The sequence below is a fragment of the Meleagris gallopavo genome, chromosome 1, assembly GCF_905368555.1.
Source record: "Meleagris gallopavo chromosome 1, MGAL_WU_HG_1.1, whole genome shotgun sequence".
In the NCBI taxonomy this organism is placed as follows: domain Eukaryota; kingdom Metazoa; phylum Chordata; class Aves; order Galliformes; family Phasianidae; genus Meleagris; species Meleagris gallopavo.
The window spans coordinates 117,006,055-117,025,595 of NC_139404.1; the positions used below are offsets into that span (position 1 = coordinate 117,006,055).

Genomic DNA, 19,541 nt, shown 5'->3' on the forward strand with positions numbered 1-19,541 from the left:
ATTCACACCTTTCTTTAAGATATGAATGGCTGTACTGACTAAGACTGCTGTGCTAGTAATGATCCCAACTGCACTTAGATAGCCTGGCATCACTAAAATATGATGAAGGGAACTATGCCCAGAATACAGTACAGGGATCAATCAGATAACATGTAGTCTTCCACATAATGAAAACAGTTAAATGGTAGAGCAACACACTGTCTTCTAAATAGCCATTAATTACTCAGCTAGTACTGACCAGAGTGTTTAATAAAGATCAAAATTATGACTAGCATTTTTTATAAGGGAAATAGCAAAAGCAGCCATTTTCCCCTCATGTGGTTAATTTTCAGTATATTCAGAAACCTCACCACATTTCTCTCCCTGAAACCCTGATTCCATTTCAAACAATTTGACAATGAAGAAATGGAGGAATGCTAGTTTTTCTTTTTTTCACCCTTAACAAGCATCCCTTTGACACAGAAGGCAGTTTAAAATTTAGCGATTACCCAGTCTTGTTACCTTGCTTATGACTGACAATTCCTGAATTGCTTCACTCTTTTTGCATTCAGAGTCTGCTTGGACACATCTTGACAGCTCATGCCCATCTCCAAACACCAATTATTCTTAGCATTCTCAAAACATAAATTCTGTAGAAGAACCATAGAATTTGCTGAGTTGGATGGGACCCATATGGATCCAGCTCCTAAAATTGCCCACCTGTTTTGCTGTTTTTTTTTTTTTTTCTGCCATTTTTTCCACACAGCCCTGTGTTGAGCCAGGAACTGCACTCAATGACCCCATGTGTCCCGTCTGTCTCAGGATGGAAGCCTATGATTCTTGTGTACAACGCAAGCGACATCCCATGAGATGTGACAGCAAAGGATGTCAGTTTCCAGGCTTTTACAAAGTACTGCACAATTATTTAAATAACAAATACAGTGCTGGGCAGATGATAAAAAACAACTCCCTAAAATAAAGTAGTAAAAAAATATGAAGATTGTTTAAATTAGCACTGGTATTTCCAGTTAACTTTACTTCACCTATAAAGCAGATGAGTTCATCAACTAGTTTGGCTAAATTTAAGTCACTATGCTTCCTCTGACTTCAGAAAGTAAACTAGTGATTTGGAAGGACATGGAATACCTGCCCATTTCCTACATATCATTTTTACACAACTTACTCTAAATGTCACTGCTACTGGATATCTTGTCTGTCACAATATACTAGAGAAGTTTAATTTTTGCTTTTAACAGTTTTCTATTTTATTTTGTAATAACAAAAGAAAGAGTTGAACGCAGCCTGGGTTTCCTTCCTTCCTCACTTCAGAGTGACTAACAAGCAAGGAGATACACAGAGCATCAAAGTCCCAGCATCAACTGAGGTCTGAGTCTTGGATGACATGGACAGCTTTTAAGGAAGTAACAGAGGAAAATCCAACTGCAGGCATCTCCAATTTCCAAACGATCAATTAATTTAAAACTAAACTCTCAGTAACTCAAGGAAATGCCTTCCCCTGAAAAACTTCCAAACTGCCTACAAATCACAGAGATGCACAGACATTGTTCTAGCCTCCTTCCAAGTTCTAGACAAGGAGAACACTGCTCCCTCTTTGCAAATGATAATTAGAAAGCCCACACAATAGCCAAAAAAAGGATTTCAACATCAGGATGGTCTAGACACTTAGAGGGTATGGCCACATTGTGTGAGTAGGCGGTCAGGATGGGATGGCCTCATGAATGGCCATGTGTGTGGGAGAAATCTGATCCTCACACTGGTGGTTACTGCTGTTTACTGGAATGAAACCTGTGTGAGTGGTCTGAAAATGTTTCTGTCTCGCCTGGGTTAGGCTAGGAAGTAGTACATTCCTGCAGGGAGGTATTTTTAAAGGTTCCACTTCTTCAACAGGCTGAAAATTACAGCCTGTTCGACCTCAAAGGATTAAATCAGCAGAGCAAAAGCTCAGTGTTGAAAAAGGCATTTCCATGCCCCCTCGGTGAGAAGAGAAAGAGAATTGGAAAAAAAATAGGACTTGTGGGCTGGGATTAAAAAAACCAAACATTTATTAAGACAGAAAAGGAAAAACAGAAACAAAAAATGCAATGATAAAAATACTGAGTCCAAAACAAATGCCTCCTGTTTTATGTCGGCCCATAATGACAGAAACAGATGTTGGTGGTATGGCAGTAGAGGTTTAACCTTCTCACCAATATTCCATTACATTTTGTTGCAATGCAACAGATGACAGCAAAGGGATAGTCTGACAAAATGGTGTCTGACATGGAAGCATAGATGAAGCAAAGGGGCATCACTGAATTCCTCCATGCAGAAAAAATGGCACCCGCTGACTTCACCAACATTTGCTTATGGAGACCAAACAGTGGATGTGAGCATAGTGAGGTGGTGAGAGGTGTGTTTCAACGGTGGCAGCAGCAAAGTGAAAGATAAGCCACGTTCTGGACAGCTATGGACAGCTGTGACACTATGAAATGAAAAGCATCTCAATCAGACCGTCTGCATGAATCAGTGGATTACGATCAGGGAAACTCAGCTTCAGTGTGTTATAGATGATGTGGCAACATTAGAATATCATAAAGCTTACTCCAGGTGGGTCCAGCAAATGCTCACATAGGAACACAAAGAATATTGTATACAATTTTATCAGGACCTACTCAACTAATATGAGGCTAAAGGTGATAGTTTCCTGAATTGCATAATTACCAGTGATGAGATGTGTCACCACTACAAGCTACAGTCAAAAGGCAGTCTATGGAGTGGCAACATGTGAATTCCCCATCAAAGAATAAGTTCAAGACACAGCACTTTGGATAAAGTGATGTCTTTTAGGATTGGAAAGAGGTGATCATTCTGGATTTTCTAGAACCAGGACAAAATATCAAGTATAACTGCTACATTGTAATGCTAACTAAGCCAAAGGCTCCAACTTCCAGAGTCAGGCCAGGGAAGATGACAACCTCTCTCTTGAAGCGCAATAATACCTGATTCCATACCTGTTTGAAAACCGTGGAACACACTGCCAGTCTTGGCTGGACTGTCCATCATATAGTCCGGATTTAGCGCCTTCCGATTTCCATCTATCCAGGCCAATAAAGGATGGGACTGCATGGGGAACATTTTCCTAGCAACAGTGCCATCGTAACAGTTGTGGAACAGTGGGTCACTCCCACTGGTGCAGATTTTTACACGTGAGGTTTGTAGACTCTTGTTAATTGCTGGTGAAAATACACAGCTAATAGTAGTGACTGCTGAAAACTGGTGTTTTGTAGCTGAGAATTTGCTTTATCAAATAGTATTATTGCACTCTTTGTTGCTTCCAAGTAAATAAGAGGCGTTACTTATAGAGCAACCTACGTACATACCTGCAGTGCAATCCCTTGTCAACCTCTGACTAACACACAGCAACAATACCATGTCCCACCACCTGCCAACCAATACCCAGCAACCCCCAAGCAGTGGCCTTCCCTCAGACAACTCCCTGCAGCTTCATGGCCTTCCAGTGCCAATTCAGGCCAGCTGCCATGGCTCCTCCCTGCCCTCTGCTGCCTCCTCATGAAGGCTGTGGCTCCTCCCCACTGAGTAGCCCAGCCTGGCCCAAGGTACACTGCCATCACTCAGCAACAACCAAACATCCACACACTATTAACACTGTCTCAGCTGAAACCAGGACATGGGATTATGCTTGTATGCAGACACAAGGCTGTGAAACCTGAAGATAAAAACCCTTAAAGCTCACATCTCTTCTTACACTGGAAACCCAGGTCCTATGAAGGCTGCAAGACTCTCAAGATAAATGATGTGGTTAAAAATATCAAGGACACGAATTGCAAGGCTACTATTCGTGCAAATAAGTTTTTGCTCTCAACAATTATTAAGATTGGTGGATATATATAGAGCAATTACAGAGGCATTTTTTTCCAACATACTTAAGTACAGACTTACAGCAACAGAGAATGAGATCCATAAATTGTCCTTTCTATCTCACCAGAGCTGAAACAACCAAAAATGTCATTCCTTCATCCTAAAATTGGGCACATCTGTTCTTGCATCCCCTAGGAATACAAATAGTCTGAAAAGCCTTTCCGAGACAGGCTCTCTAAATGTTAATGAAGCATGGCACAATGTTAGTTATCAGTCTCCACCTTGTGGCGAAAACATCATCTGCATAAGCACTTGGAGATAGTTTTGAGGATCACAGTGGTACCCCAAGGGAATAATCATGGTACATGTGTTAGCACACGAAAGAAAGCTACAATTAAAAATTTTCAGTAATGTGTGCATAATATATTTCTACATTTCACTGCCAATAACAAAAAAGCAACAATACATCTCAGCTTCCTCAACTCTCAAATCCCATTTCTCCTCTGCACAGTTGTTAAGATCAACTTTTGCCAGTTTAAAAAAAAAAAAAAAGTGAAATCTCACATAATCCTGAAGCTACTAGAGCATCTCTCAGAATGTTTAGTGCCAGGGTCAGCATCCCATTGTTAATGCAGTTAGATTTACTCAACTTTTGTTGATGGTGGTAATGCATATAACATCCTAAAAGTACAGTATCTGCACTAAGACCTGCAAGGTTTAGTAAAAAATCAAATTGGTCTGCCAATTTTTTTTATAGAATCAATTCTGCAGAAGCAGACAAACTCTCAGCCAGCTACAGCAATGGCTCCATCCATTTTGTCATCCACAGATGAACATGAGCCATCACATCAGTTACACAATGCAATCATGTAAAAAACAGGTATTTCTATGCACTGAAACTTTGTTAAATTTGGGTTTTAAGTTAATAAAAAATATAATACGTAACCAGCTGGATGCTAGTACTTTATTTATCCTAGTTAATGCATATGAAATTATCAAACATCTAAAAAAATTCTCAAAGTTCAGAGCTACATCACAGTGCTACAAGACGACACTTAATTCTCAGTTACACTGCAAACAGTACACAGAACTCTACATGGAAGTATAACTGAATGGAATAGGAGGTTATGCCTGTTTTCTTTTAGTGCTGTACAGACTGCCATTATTAGGTGCGTTGTTTCCATGTTACCAAACTACTAGCAATTGCTTTCATTTCCAGAACATCCCTAGCTTTTTTCAAAGACTGTTTTTCACCCAGTATTTTTGGTCTCTACAGCACTGCAGTGAGACAAAACCAGACTCTGCTTGCTGATGATGCTCCTAAGCAACACTTGCAGTAGTTTGCTCCTTCTGATACCATAATACACTTTCCTGTTGGAAGACAAGTTTCAAATGCCAGTACAACGCAATGCCAAGACAGAGAAAGCAACTACATCTACTGGCCTGTAGCCAACAGGGTGACACTTTCGCAGCATCTTCCCTCTGATGCATTCCTTCACCACAGTGAGATTCAGGCTATAGCAATTAAATGGAAATTCTCCCAGTCAGTTGTCTTGACGTTATTTAATATGCTTACATTTTAGAGAACAAAAAAAGCACCTCAAGAAAGTTGGTATGAGAGAGGCCAGGAGGAACAACACACAAAGTATTGTGGTTTTTTTGTTTAAAAAAAAAAAAAAAAACTTCCTTAAAAGGAATGATTCCTTCAACAGGTAAAATACAGCCTATTACCTAAGATTTGCAACTTAGAAGTTGACAGCTGGAACAAAAATAACTTAAACAGACAACATTATTACATGGAGCTAAAAAATTCTGTCATTTAACAATCAATATACATCAGAGCATTCAAAATCTTGCACGTCCTCAGTGTGTGACTAAGATCAGTTTTTCAAGTCAGTAGTAGTCGCGTCTGAATTTCAGTGCACGGTCTACTTGTCAAGCTCAACCAGGGCTGCACCAGCCTCAACCTGCACTGATTTCAGCTCGATGTACAACCACTTCTCCATGCACACCGGCTGCAGCACGGCCATCAAACCAGCTTTATGTATGTCTTCTTCCCAGAGTCCTTCCAGAAAATCTGACAGACTGCACAGACATTTACATATCCACTATTAAAGTCCAGTAGAGTCATTATGTATGTTAACAGGTAGGAAAATTGCAACATGGATGCTTGCTCTGTTCAAAAGGCATAGCCTCCCTTTCAATTCCAAAGCCTGTAAGGAATATTTCCACTGTTAACATAATAGAAAAGCCAGAAAAATTTAGTGCAGTATGACTGCGTTAGTTGTATCCTGCATTTCAACCGCAGGATAATGTATTTATCTTGTTCACACAACTGCTGCATTTCAAAGAAAAGCATTAAGGTTGTTATGAAAAAAAAAAAGTCATTCTGTGAATCTTGCATTTCTTTAAAAGCTTGTCCAATTTAAGAGCAAATTCATTCCTTTGCACACCTCAGAAAGCTAGTTCTGATGGGAATAGTGTTCAAATGCATAATTTTAGCAGTTATTACGGAGTTCAGTGAAGTACTTCAAAATGCTGTACTTCGATGCTACACACATCAGAAAACTAGTTGAAGTATGGGCACAGCACAAGATACAACTTCAGACACATTTCACTCAACTGTCTGCTTGCTCTCATCAGGTTTTTTTTGTACTATTACATAGGGCTTCGTGGTATTCTAAGTTCAGAATTACAAAGAAGTATCATCTTCAGATGAAAGCTTTACCACAGTTGCATTATACCTGAGGTGCCTATACTGTAGCAAGCATATCAATCTTAAATTATTTTTAAACGGAATTGGATTAGAAACTTGACACAAGAACTAAGTCTTATATAAACTGTATAAGGCATTTCATAAAATGCCAAGCATTATAACAAGTAGATCAAAATGTTCAAAATCCGTTTTCCACAAAGCAAAACCTGTAATTTCCATTAGGAATTGATAAAAAAAGCAAAAAGAATATTTACTTCCAACTGACTAATTTTCTTGTCCCATTGTACCTATGTCAAATTCTTACATCTTTATCGTAACACAAATTTTCGTGTCTTACATTGCATTACTGAAGAAATCAGCTTAAAAACCATGTCTATCTTTGTAAAGTACACCTGTTCTGCTTTTCCAAGAACTGCTTGCAGCTAAAGTATTATGCAGTATGCCTTCCTGATTATTGAAATTATGTTTTTAAGTTCAAAGGCACGAACAATTTCAGTTGAAAATGGAAAATGTCAGTTTGGAAAGCCCAAATTTCATGCAAAAATCTAAACAAAGAACTATAAGGAGAGAAAACAGCTTGCTACTATATTTTGTTCGTTTTGCTGTTTTTTGTTGTTTTGTTTTTTAAGAAAAAGATGTATCTGAAAAATATAGATTACAATACTTATACTGTAGTACTTCTTTACATCCAGATACCATACCTGTGTGAAATACTTTCCATCTTGCTTCAGGACTTTCATTGAGAGGTCAAGAATCAACCGCAGAAATTCCCATGTAGAATCTACACACAGAGTATGACCAATAAACAAATATTACTGGCTTTATATAGTCAAGACCTACAACACCACTACCATCTAGAAAGCAGCTATCATTCAGCTTAAAATAAAACAGCAAAGAAACAAACAAGAAAAATAAATCAAAGCCTCTACAAAACCCATACACAATAGCAACAAAGAAGTGAATATCTCTGCTTTTCTTTACTGTAATATTCTGTAAGTTTTCTTTTGTTTGTTTTTAATAATGTTTTCATTACTTTGGGTAAGGACAGGATATGTGGCAGCATGGGTACGAGTGCATACAATACTGGAATGTGAACTCACTGAACACTTTTCTCAAGAGTTACTTGAGCTCACATGGTTCTGGAACATAAGCACAGTTTTCAAAAAAGTTCAATGCACCTACTTTTATCTAATGCTTAAGAGAAATTTGAAAGATATGCTGTCGTTCTCTGTCCTTCAATAAAGCTTCTACTAAGAAAAGGTAAGAATCAAAGTGGTTTTCATTCAAATTGCCAATTGTTATGCAGTAGGGACTGAAATTGAGAAATTACGCAGAAGTTGAGGAAAATAAATTAGAAGATTAACCTTCTTCTGGAGATGTGGAGATTGGAACAGCTGTCAGATCATTAATTACATAATCAAACATCCTTCCTTCTTTGGCATACCTCTTCAATACAGGAATACAGTCTTCAATTAGAACCTAAAAGAATGAAATAGTGTAATTAATCTTTAAAATACCCTAGAACTGACCTGGAAAAAGGAACAAACATGGATTCACAGGAACTAAGCAAGGAACAAAGTGCAAAATTAAAAATGGATTTAACTTCAGGTTAAATTTTCAACTTTTTATGTCATTATAAAGAAGGAATAATAAGAATAAAGGCACCACAGGACTCAATTTCCTAGCTCGGACTTCTAGGTAGCCTCTGTTCTGTCAAATGGTAACACTTCCAGTCTCCTGACACAGTAGTAAAATAAGTATTTGTATGAAGGGCCACTGACTCATGTAAAGTAGCATGTGACTTCTCAGTTAATTTTTAATGTGCATTTTTTAAACTCACACCTTCAAACTAGTATTTATGAGAATGTGAAGGAGCAGGAATGAAAACAGAACAAGATGTCAGATCACATCAATAAAAAGATGTCAGATGCAGCACGGAAGACTGCATGCATTTATACACTAAGAGTGCAGTGGTAAGATTTTCTCTGAAAATTAAAAAAAAAAATTGAAACCGTTGGTTTTTTTTAACAGATATTCTCAGTAGTGAAGAACAACTTAACTTAAGCACATTTCTTTTCTGATCTTTATAACAATTCAGGGAATTATATTTAGCACTGCATCCCTACGACTATTTCCTCTTCATTTATAAGTTGTGGCAATAGGCAAATCTCATATTTCACATTCCTTCTGGGTATACATAATTTTTAAAATAATTTGAAAGTGAAGAAATAAAATAATGCATACTTCCAATACAAATTCCACTGGCAGCTATCAGCATTTAGGAATTCCATTAGAAAAAGTAAAAATTTCTTCCCAAAATTAAGAAAGATCAGAAGGCTCGTCTACCAAACTTTCCCACAGCAATCTCCCAGCCTCAGTGTCACATTTGAAACATTACTTTCAACAAAAGCAAAACAAAAAATACCTGATAGCACTCTCCTTTCAGATTGTCTAAGACATCTCCGCAGGTTTTACGCATGTACTTTTTACACCCGTCGATCACCATTTGGTCAATGTTTGAAGACAGTTAAGGCATTCAGCATCCCAGAAATAATAAAGGTTATGAGAATTTCATTTTCCTCAAGGAAATAATTCTCAAAAAGGTGAAATTCACAAAGGAATAATAAGGTGTAATTATGTATCACAATAGCCAAGCTTACATATTTGACCCCAAATTCAGACAGAGGGTCAAAAAAGCACTTATTTTTGTTTTCAACCACTGTTTATGGCATATTAAGTTACCATTAATGTTAAAGCTCCAGGCTCACAAGAAAGAAATTTCAATTCAGGCTATCTCTTCATCCAAATTAGAGTCTGGTAGTTGTACTTAACGCTAAAACACACAGACTGCACAACACTGAAATGACCAGTCATTTGTCAAAGGATATCTCTACCATAGTAACCATCTTTGGCTTCAGTTTGACTATCTCATACAGAATACCCCCATCACCACCTCCAAGGATCAGCACTTCTTTGCCAGTGTAATCTTCCTTTCCGCTGCCCATTATGGCTCGAGTATATGCCAGGTCACTTTCTGCCAGATCTGAATGGAAGAAAAAGAGAGTTGGATAGAAACATCTTTAATTCTTTTGATTAATCTCTAGGAGATACAATACAGATCAATGTAAGAGTAACTACAGAAAGAACCTAGCTGAGACACTTCAGGTACAAGCTGACTAGTGATTTACCAGAGCTAATGAAATCCTCCTCTGAATTTCATACAGGACTTCTGCATTCCTCAGTGCAAACTCAACAGTGGCTGCATCAACATTACCAAGTACTGTGTGCCAAGACAAGCACATCTGCAGCGCAAAAGAGGCAGTACTTCAGACTTGGCGTCCACACCTGACACACTTCAATGGGTTTTTACCTCAAATTAATGCAGCAAAAGACAATCGGGAGACTTTTGGAAGCACTCTCAGAACCCAACTAAAAAGATCAACCTAGATGCACCCCTGCAGATCCCTGCACAGAAGAATAAGCATGACTATTAATATCTGGTACCTTCAAAACAGGCAATGACTTTCCTGGCTCTAACATCAGATCTAAGCTACAAGAACAAAGCAATGATGTGCCGCTACACCAAGCACATCCTAATATTGTGCCTGCCAATCAGCACTTAGTTTATAATGGCACAACAATAGAATTACAGACCATTGTTTTAAAATTCTGTGGAAGGTAAATAAGTAAAGGCATACTTCTCTTTCTATGAGACATGCTGTGACAACATTCAAAGAAAACCTCATTTCCATATGAAAATCAAAATGAAAAAGTTTCCTGTCTGAAGTGTGGAATACTTAATTTGGCAATTCAGATACAATTCTAACAGAATTAAAGAATACTCTGCTGATGAATTCAGTATTAACAACACTCACAGCTGCCATCTGCACAGAATTCTTTAAGTCCCCTTGACAGCTGGTGATAGCTACATTGAATGGTTAGAGGTATTTCTGGTGATTTCAAAAGCTATATCCAAAAGTCTTAATTACTCAGCCTCAAATTAGCTATCCTAACCCTAGACAGGAACATCCCTCATTTACTTCAGTCAGTACGTTTAAACTGAAATACAAAGGGACTTTACAAAGCATACTCCTTGATATGTCTAGTTTTCACTGCAAATAGCATCCTTATGTGGCTTAAAAGAACAGTAACCCATCTTCTCTCAGATTCACTTTAAAAAATACAGAGAACAGCAGGCAGAGGTAGTCCATAGATAGAACCTCTCATAAAAGCTGGGTCACTTTCCTACTAACTTGAAGTTCAATTTAGCATTCTGTAGAAGAAAGAGGCAAAATAAGTTCAACGACACAGCAGCTAAATGGGATACAGCTGTTCTGGCTGATCTCACTGAGGAAATAATTCCAGCATCACAAAAAATAGGGCAGCAGATTACCACTCCCCACACACCACCGTTTCCACTTCTGGATACTCCCTGAGAATTCCACTGTTGTTTTGAAGATTGATAAAGTACTTTGTTTTACTGTCAAAGAAAAGCCCTCAAGAGGTTGCTGTCACAACAAACAGTAAAAGATAAAATGAATGAAGTGATTCAACAAGCTGTGGTAGAGAACGCTAACTTCACTTCTCCTGTGGTATTTTCCACAGCAAGAAAAACACTTTTGAAAGAGCACATACCTTGTTCATACTCTAGCTTTTACACCTGGTCACTCTTTCTGATTTAAATATTTTATATATAGGAACAGATGTGCATGTACACACATACGTATACAAGACTTAGCTTCCTGTATCAGAACCACAACCTTCAGTAATCCATCAAAACTGACATAGTAAGAGAGAAAACGCTTCCTACAATTTCACCCAGAAGATCCTCCACTGAGACAATACTTACTAACATCCCCACTGAGGATAAGAATATTCCCAAACTGTTTTGAATGCAGAATTTTAATGTTCTGAAAAGGTGAATCTTCATCATAAACAACTTCATCTATGTCATACTCAACCAAGCGCCCATCGGCTGTGGGCCAGTATCTATCGATGACACCTCCTCTCAAAATGGCTGGCAATCTAGAAAGAGAGAAGTGAGAAACAGATCACCAAACCTGTGAGAATGATTTTATATATTGCCTTTTAACAACCACTGGCTTCTGCATATGAAATATAGTAAATAAACAGTATTTACAAGAGTAAACAAGAAAATTTGCAAGATTTAATGCTGAAGGCATTTAACAAACCCATGAGTACGTTAAATATACAAAATTTGCTAAGGTAACAATGAAATAGCAGTGGCCATTTATCATGTACAACTAAGTTCTACAAAGTGCACAAGAATACACCTCTAAGAGAAAAGACTTATGCAACATTGCCTCTGTAAAAGAATCAGTTTGTGACCAGAAATTGCCACAATACAAAAATCAGAATGTGAACAAAAAACCAACAAAAACAAGAACGACAAAACCTCTTCCCATCTTTAGCTCAGCTAAGAATCCAATTTCTTTTGAGATTAGTGAGTCTCACCCTTCTAAAGTTGTACTGAGAGACATTTTAAACATATACGGAAACACAAAAATGAACTACGACAGCGCTTCAAACTGAGCCAGGTCTGCAATGTTTAAGCACAATCCTGGATATCCACATGTGACATCTCAGCTGCCAGCTTGTTTTATTTTTAAAATGCATTTCAAAAGCACCTAGACAAACAGGTTGCTTTGCGTTTAATCTTTTCTTTCTTTTCCTTTTTCTTTTAATTCCAACACAAGTATGGTTGAAATCAGTATTAGACCTGAAAAGACAAAATATATTTGAAATGGTAGTGAATAATTAAAATGATTGAATTCCATTTCATGCAAATTGTGCAGGCACAGAGTTCATCAAATTTCCCACACATGCACTCTAGATAATTAAGTCTTTTTCAGGAGAAGGTGCAGGAGAAAATCAGATAGACAAGCTTCTTGCAAATTCACCAGGGATTCTCAGTGAACACAGCAGGAATACTTTGTACCCTCAGTAAACCACGCGATGGCAGTACATGTTGAAAAAGCAAGAGCATCTATTCACAAGATCAAGGAAAAAGGTAGAAAGAGCAATTTCCAGCGGCACTAGTTCTGTTAGAGATCATGTGTGATCCAGAAGGATGCAAAACAGATTTTAAAAAGTTGAGGAGCATGTTACAAGATCCAGTCCAAAATCACTGTCCAAAGAAATTCATCTTCCTATACTCAGGAAACAAAATTAATCTAGATCACTTCAGATAGACTTTTTCCTGACCTATGTTTAACAAGTTCAAGTAATAAGGATTCTACAGACATCCAGCATAGTATGTCAATATTAAAGTGTCCTCCAAGAGACAGCATTTCCCCAACAGAAACATACAGAAAATGATCTTTAACTATGCTCCAAGTACAGTTCAACAAGGATGAGATAGAGGAAAAAAGCACCAAGAAGTGATACATTGTGTATTATTTTTTAATCACTATCACTTTAACTGCTATCTCCTATAACCTTCAGACTCTTTTCTACAATAGTACCACATAGATGTTTTCCAATTTAGCAGTTTGCTCCTTGGCGTTCGGCTATCTTGCTGATTTTACACCTCTTCTTTACTTTTATTAAAATCACTTCCAGGTCTTTTAATCTATTCTTTAAGGTACCTGCTGCATCATCCAGCAAATTCACATCTGCAGCAAGAGCTCCTTATGCTTCAAGTTGTTGGTCACTATGAAGACATGAAAGTGTGGTGTGCCCTTTCCAGACCTTTGGGAAATACCAGTGTGAAATGTCTTCCCAGTGATAGTCAAAACATAATCGTTAATGTTCCCACAGTTTGATACGTAACCTTGTATTTAAGTAAACTACAAAATGAGAGAAGACTTGCAAAGCACAACATGTTATTATCTACCTTCAGTGGTATTACAAAAATTGTTACAAAATATTTACATCTTCTTGGGAGGGTCACAGGCACACAAACTTCCACTGCTTGCTGCCCATTCTCAAACCCAGCTCCATCGGATAAATCTAGATAATCCTGCTCTGGTTGCTGGGACCAAGCCGCATGAGACAGCACTGGGAGAGGATGTCCACCTTGGCTCTGGCTCGTGCTTTTGTCTGAGCTAAGCTACAGCTGTGCCTGCCCACATCTTTTGCCATTCTTGACACCCAGCCTGGCAGTATATGGCCCTCCCCAGCACTATCAGGGACCCACCCCAGCCCTGCTTGCCCCATCAGGAGCTGTGGGACTGGATGTTGTAGGTAAAGTTCATGCCCTGGCATGGCCTGCCGCCACCCTTGGCTCCTTAGCTCTTCCACAGCAGAGCGCTCTTGCCTTCTGTTTGCATTTTCTCCCACCAATTCATGCAACTGTTGCAGAAAACAATAAAAGAAATAATTCTTGCCCAAGTAACAACACTGAAGGTCAAACTTAACATGAGAAAACTCAGTCTCTTTAGTTCTGCTATAAAACTGTTTCAAAATATCTGGGGAAAAACATACACAGAAATTCATACTCCAGACTACTTATTCACAGCAGCATAGCAAAGCGTAATTTATGTCTTTAGTAACCCAGACAAATGTGGAAGTATATATACATGAACTTACCGCTTTACCCTTTTCAGATTGCTATGAAAAAATTCTTTCATTCTTTCTTCTACTTTGTTTAGAAGCTGAAAAAAAAAACAGCAAACAAAAGAGGTGGAATTTATAGAAGCGATCACTTGATGTACAACATCTTTTAAATTAGACTAGTTAAAAGGCAATAATAAGAAGCATCAGTAGTGAAAGACATGCAACATAACATTAGAAATCTATGAATAATTATCTGCCCTGCCTTCATTAGTAGCCAGTGAACACATACTACTAACAGCTGTCACTGCATTTAACTGTCTGGGTTAAAGGCCAGAACACTCAGACCCAACCTAGAGAGGGAGCACAAGAATCCTGGAAGGTTTCATTTCCCCCCCCCCAAAAATCCCAACTCTGAATTTCACATCAGGGAAGAAGCAATTATACTTCTACCTGGGGAAAGTTTTAGAACAAAGGCTTCCCATCGCCCACATCAGAGAAGAAAAAATGATACTCTAGTACACCGTGTGGTGGGTTGAACATCCTTTCTCTCTCTGCCCTGTGTATAGGAAGGGAACTGAAGGCTAAAACAAGGCTGCTACGTTTTTGAAACTTGTATAGCTAAGAATGTGAAGCCCAGTACATTCATGCAAGCATCATTACAACAGCCACTACTCCACATCTGTGACGCTGAGATACAATGAATGCAGTTACTTAAAAATATTTTACCAAGATATGCTTTAATAGACATGAAGAAAAGAGGGGGTTCCCCATGCAGTTTGCTAAGCATAATACGAAAAGCATCCCTACTACCTGATCAGTTTCCTCTCTTCCTTTTGTATGATCATTGTAGCTCTGCAGGTCCACCAACACTAATCCATGAGGGTGAATTCTCAAATTGGCAAAACTGCAAAATAAAGAAAAACAGTGATGATGGCTACATTAACAAAGATGAGGAAAGAAAGCCTGGAATTCATAGTTAAATTCAGAATGGCCAGTTCCTTTTTTTCTTTTTCCAGGAGCCTGTCAGTTGCTGATAATTCCAGATCCATTATTCCTCTAGAAGTCACTCAGCAGTAAATGAAAAGCTGGAAGAGCATGCCAATCACTGCATAATTAATAAAACCAGCAGGCAGCAAGTTAATGAAGAGGGTGTTTAAGCCAGAGCCACCATTTTACAAGAGGAAGTATGCTGTCTACTCTCAGCTCTTTGAGTAAGGCCTGTTTGGATAGGTGGGGTTTTCTTTATAATGAAATCAAGCCTGAAGAACACAATGGGATGTTTCCTCTCCTCTTACTTCTCGCTTTTTGCCTTTTTTTTTTTTCCTAAATGTATGATAATTTCTCAAAGAGACAATGTTCAGATTCAAGCTGTATAAAAATTTACACATTGGAAAAAATAAACATTTACACACAATGAACAAGAAATTGCAGCAGCAAAACCTCGGTGATGAGTGCAAATGCAAGAGTATGCTGTACATTGGTTTATTACAGCAGCCAAGAACAAGGCTTCATAAGTGCAAGGAGGACAAATGGAGGAGGACCTTCAGGAGCATGTAACAAACAGAAGATAAGCAATATGGAAAAGGACACACAAATAACACACACAAAAAAAAAAACAGAAAGAGAGAAGCAAAGTCTACACTCTTTCTGTACTGGGAAGGGAAAAAGACAAGAAGGATGGAATGACTACAAGGAAATTATGCGCCACACACTTCTTAGAAAGATGTCCCTGAGAAGTGTCTGATTTTCCTCAAGACTTCATGAATAGGTCTTGCCTAAAGAAAGATGTTTTTATACAGCACACACACTTCCACTATGATTTCCCTGCCCAACTATCCACACCTTTGCATCAAATTAATGATCTTCCCTCTACATTTTCCCGATTGTCCACTAGGTGTCTTCCCTACAAGCATTTTAGAGTAGAGACTAGAAAATGCATACACTACAACAATCACTAAACTAAATCACTGAAAAGTCATTAACTAAGAACTCCCCTGACACCATCACCAGGAAATTATGCCTGCATAAATTATCCCAGTTTGTCCTGATGGAATGATGTACAGAAAATAACCAAGGAACAACACATCATGTTGTTTTTTGTACAGCTTGACAAAACTGCGTCTAACATGAAAGTGTGGATGAAAGAAAGGAGTGTCATGTTCCTCTATGTAGAGAAAATGGCACCCATTGACATTCATCAACACTTGCTGAACACCGATGGAGATAAAACAGTGAGATGGTGGGTGGTGTGAGCAGAGTGAGGTAGTGACACTGCTAAGCTACCAATACCTGTTCTCAAACAGTAAACATATGTTAAATTGAAAAAACCTTCAAAGAAACTGCTGAGAAGGACAGCAGGGTTCTGGCTGTTGAAAAACTTAACGTGATCCAGCAGAGTGCACTTCCAGCCCGGAAGGCCAATGATACCTTGGGCTCCATCAGACAAGGGGTGACCAGTAGGGCAAGGGAAATGATTGTCTCCCTTTATTCTGCCCTTGTGAAGCCCCTGCTAGAGTAGTGCATTCAAGTCTGGGGCCCCCAGTGTAGGAGAGGGTCCAGAGGAGGGCCACAACGATAATCCAAGGGCTATAGCACCTCTCCTGTGAAGTATCTGGGCTTGTACAGCCTGGAAAAGGGAAGGCTGCAGGGAAACCTCACTGAGGCCTTCTAAATATTTAAAGGGAGTTTATAAATATGAGGAATATGACAAGAGGGTTGGTTTTAAACTAAAGGAAGAGACATGTATAGTAGAAAACTTCCTCCTGACATCTAATGAGAGAGTGGTGAGGTGCTGGAACAGTGAGGTGGTGGGATGCCCTATCCCTAGAGGTGTTTAAGGCCAGGCTTGATGGGGTCCCAGGCCTGATCTAGTATTTGATCTAACAACTGGCAATTCTGTCTGCAGCAGGAAGTTTGGAACCTGATGATCCTTGAGGTCCCTTCCAACTCAAGAGATTCTGTAACATGATTCTATTATACGAAACTGATACACATCCATGCTAGGTGGTTTTTAACAAGTAGATAACTATTTGGAAATCCAGTACAAAATACTGAAAAGTCTGTAAAGACTAAGACACAATAGTTAAACAGTGCAAGTAGGCATTCAAAAAAGCAATCAGATCAGCAAACTAAGGCAATATCGGCAGACCAAGACTGAACCCACAGACTAAGCTGAAACGAGGAGACAGCAAAGGCTACTTTGCTTCTGCTTTCCTTCACTTGTCTGATGACCACAACATGTGAATGAAGGTTTTCAGCAGCAGCTCTTACGATAACAGTAGAGGACAGAGTGTTATGGAACAATAATACAGTTTCAGTATCATATCTCTGAAATTACAGCAAAGATTACTTAGCAATCTAAATGACAAAACAGCTCCAAAAATTAAGGTTTTATCACAAGAATCCCCTCCCCTTCCTGTCTCACAGAAAAAAAAAAAAAATCCTAGTTTTCAAAGCTTGCAAGCACTTCCATAAAGTGAACAAGGAAAAAACTTAAATAAAGAAGGAGCCTCTCCTTTCCATTAGGGCACAAAACATATGAAAAGCAGCCCTTGTTATAACAAGGTCCTAACATCCCACCTGCACGTCCTGTACAGCAGTACCCAGGCTTTTTGTGCTTGCAAGGAAATGGATTGTGATTACAGGAATATTTTTACTGAGTCTTCCAAATGCTGGCTCTAGCCTGAGTTATATTTTTCAGAACAGGGAACATCAGATGTTAAGAAATAATTGTTTGAAACCAGAAAAGGTTTTGGATGAACAACTGAACTTAAAAAGAAACAGTAGGAGAGATCAACATATTTTAAGCCCAGATGTTTACCCTGCCTCAGCTGTTTGACTGAGGAGTAAAAAATACTGCAATCCTGCATATTCAACTTTTTTTTTTTTCTCTACAGATAAAAACTGGATAGACAGACATGTCAGACAGGTACCTACAGCGGCCCTCTTCACTCCATCAATGCTGAATCCGCTGACTGACTAACCTTGAGCACAGTCATAATAGTAAAGTATATGAAGAATACGTTGCCAAAGAAATTACCACCTGTCAAATTACCCATGAGGGGAGAAACAAGAGTTTATTTATAATAGGAAATCTCAAAACATATCATCAACAACAAAAATATTATCAAGACAACGATATACAGGAGAATACTTTTTTTTTTTAAATACTACTTAATTACAAATTACTTTAGAAACATTAAGGAATTAAGCAATCACGGTCTTTCACTCTATGATTGTTCCTGTTTGTTTTTTTTTTTTAAACAAAGGAAGGAAATGAAAACAGTGAAAGCTATCATAGTTGCTGATTCCTAGCAATTGCTTCCAACTGTTCTTCAGTCCATTTTCACACTCTAGATAACTGAATAAGCAGCAACATTTTCATCTAGCACAGAGTTGAGGAAAGTCCATCCTGCTCCTTTAAACGGTGATGACTGCCATAGTTGTTAACTAAACACAATGGTCAGAAAAAAACATAGAAACACCTAAGCCTCCCTTCCCAGTGTTAACATATTCATCACAATCGTCTCAATCGTCTCAGTGACAAACAAAGCTTCAACTGGTTAAATCTTGCACTGTTGCGACAATGAACTGAAGTAGCACTAGGATTACCTTTCTCCAAACAAACAAACAAACAAACAAAAACCTCAGAACACAGAAGCTTAAGATGGATGCATGAATAGGGGAAAAGTCACGGCCTTTGTAAAAGAGAGTCTTGCAGAAACACCGGCTCAGGATTACAGGTTTTGTGTTTGTTTTTTTTTTTTTTTAAAGAGCTTTCAGATGCAAAGGAACAAAAGGGGGATCAGGGAAGTATTTGAGTAGATGATGTGGGTAAGGAAGACTAAAAGACAAGAAACACTACAGCTGTGAGTACCATTCTCAGTGTATGTACAAATAGCAATGATACAATGTGCCCTCGTGGGCAAGAAGGCCAATGGTATTCTGAGGTGCATTAAGAAGAGAGTGTCCAGCAGGTCGAGGGAGGGGATTCTCCCCATCTACTCTGCCCTGGTAAGGCCTCCTCTGGAGTACTGTGTCCAGTTCTGGGCTCCCCAGTACAAAAAAGACAGGGATCTCTTGGAAAGAGTCCAGCGGAGGGCCACAAAGATGGTGAAGGGCCTGGAGCATCTCCCCTATGAAGAAAGGCTAAGTGAACTGGGTCTGTTTAGCCTTGAGAAAAGACGACTGAGAGGGGACTTGATCCAGGTTTATAAATATCTGAGGTGTGGCGGCCATAGCGGTGAGGCCAGTCTCTTTTCAGTGGTACGTGGAGACAGGACGAGGGGAAACGGACATAAGCTGCAGCATAGGAAGTTTTGCAGGAATGTGCGTAAGAACTTCTTTGTGGTGAGGGTGACGGAGCACTGGAACAGGCTGCCCAGGGAGGTTGTGGAGTCTCCTTCTCTGGAGATATTCAAGACTCGCCTGGACGCCTACCTGTGCGACC

General features: G+C 38.8%; 1 protein-coding gene across 1 annotated transcript in view; it reads right to left on the reverse strand.

Moving 5' to 3' along the window:
- SMS (spermine synthase) overlaps nt 1–19,541 on the reverse strand; it is a 48,472-nt gene that overhangs the window by 9,506 nt on the left and 19,425 nt on the right. The window contains exons 3-9 of the mRNA XM_085210856.1: nt 14,903–14,996; nt 14,126–14,190; nt 11,424–11,599; nt 9,461–9,617; nt 9,000–9,087; nt 7,939–8,053; nt 7,276–7,355 (exon numbers count right to left, since the gene is read on the reverse strand). Coding sequence (XP_085066982.1) covers nt 7,276–7,355; nt 7,939–8,053; nt 9,000–9,087; nt 9,461–9,617; nt 11,424–11,599; nt 14,126–14,190; nt 14,903–14,996 — 775 coding nt within the window. The remainder of the gene's footprint in view (nt 1–7,275; nt 7,356–7,938; nt 8,054–8,999; nt 9,088–9,460; nt 9,618–11,423; nt 11,600–14,125; nt 14,191–14,902; nt 14,997–19,541) is intronic.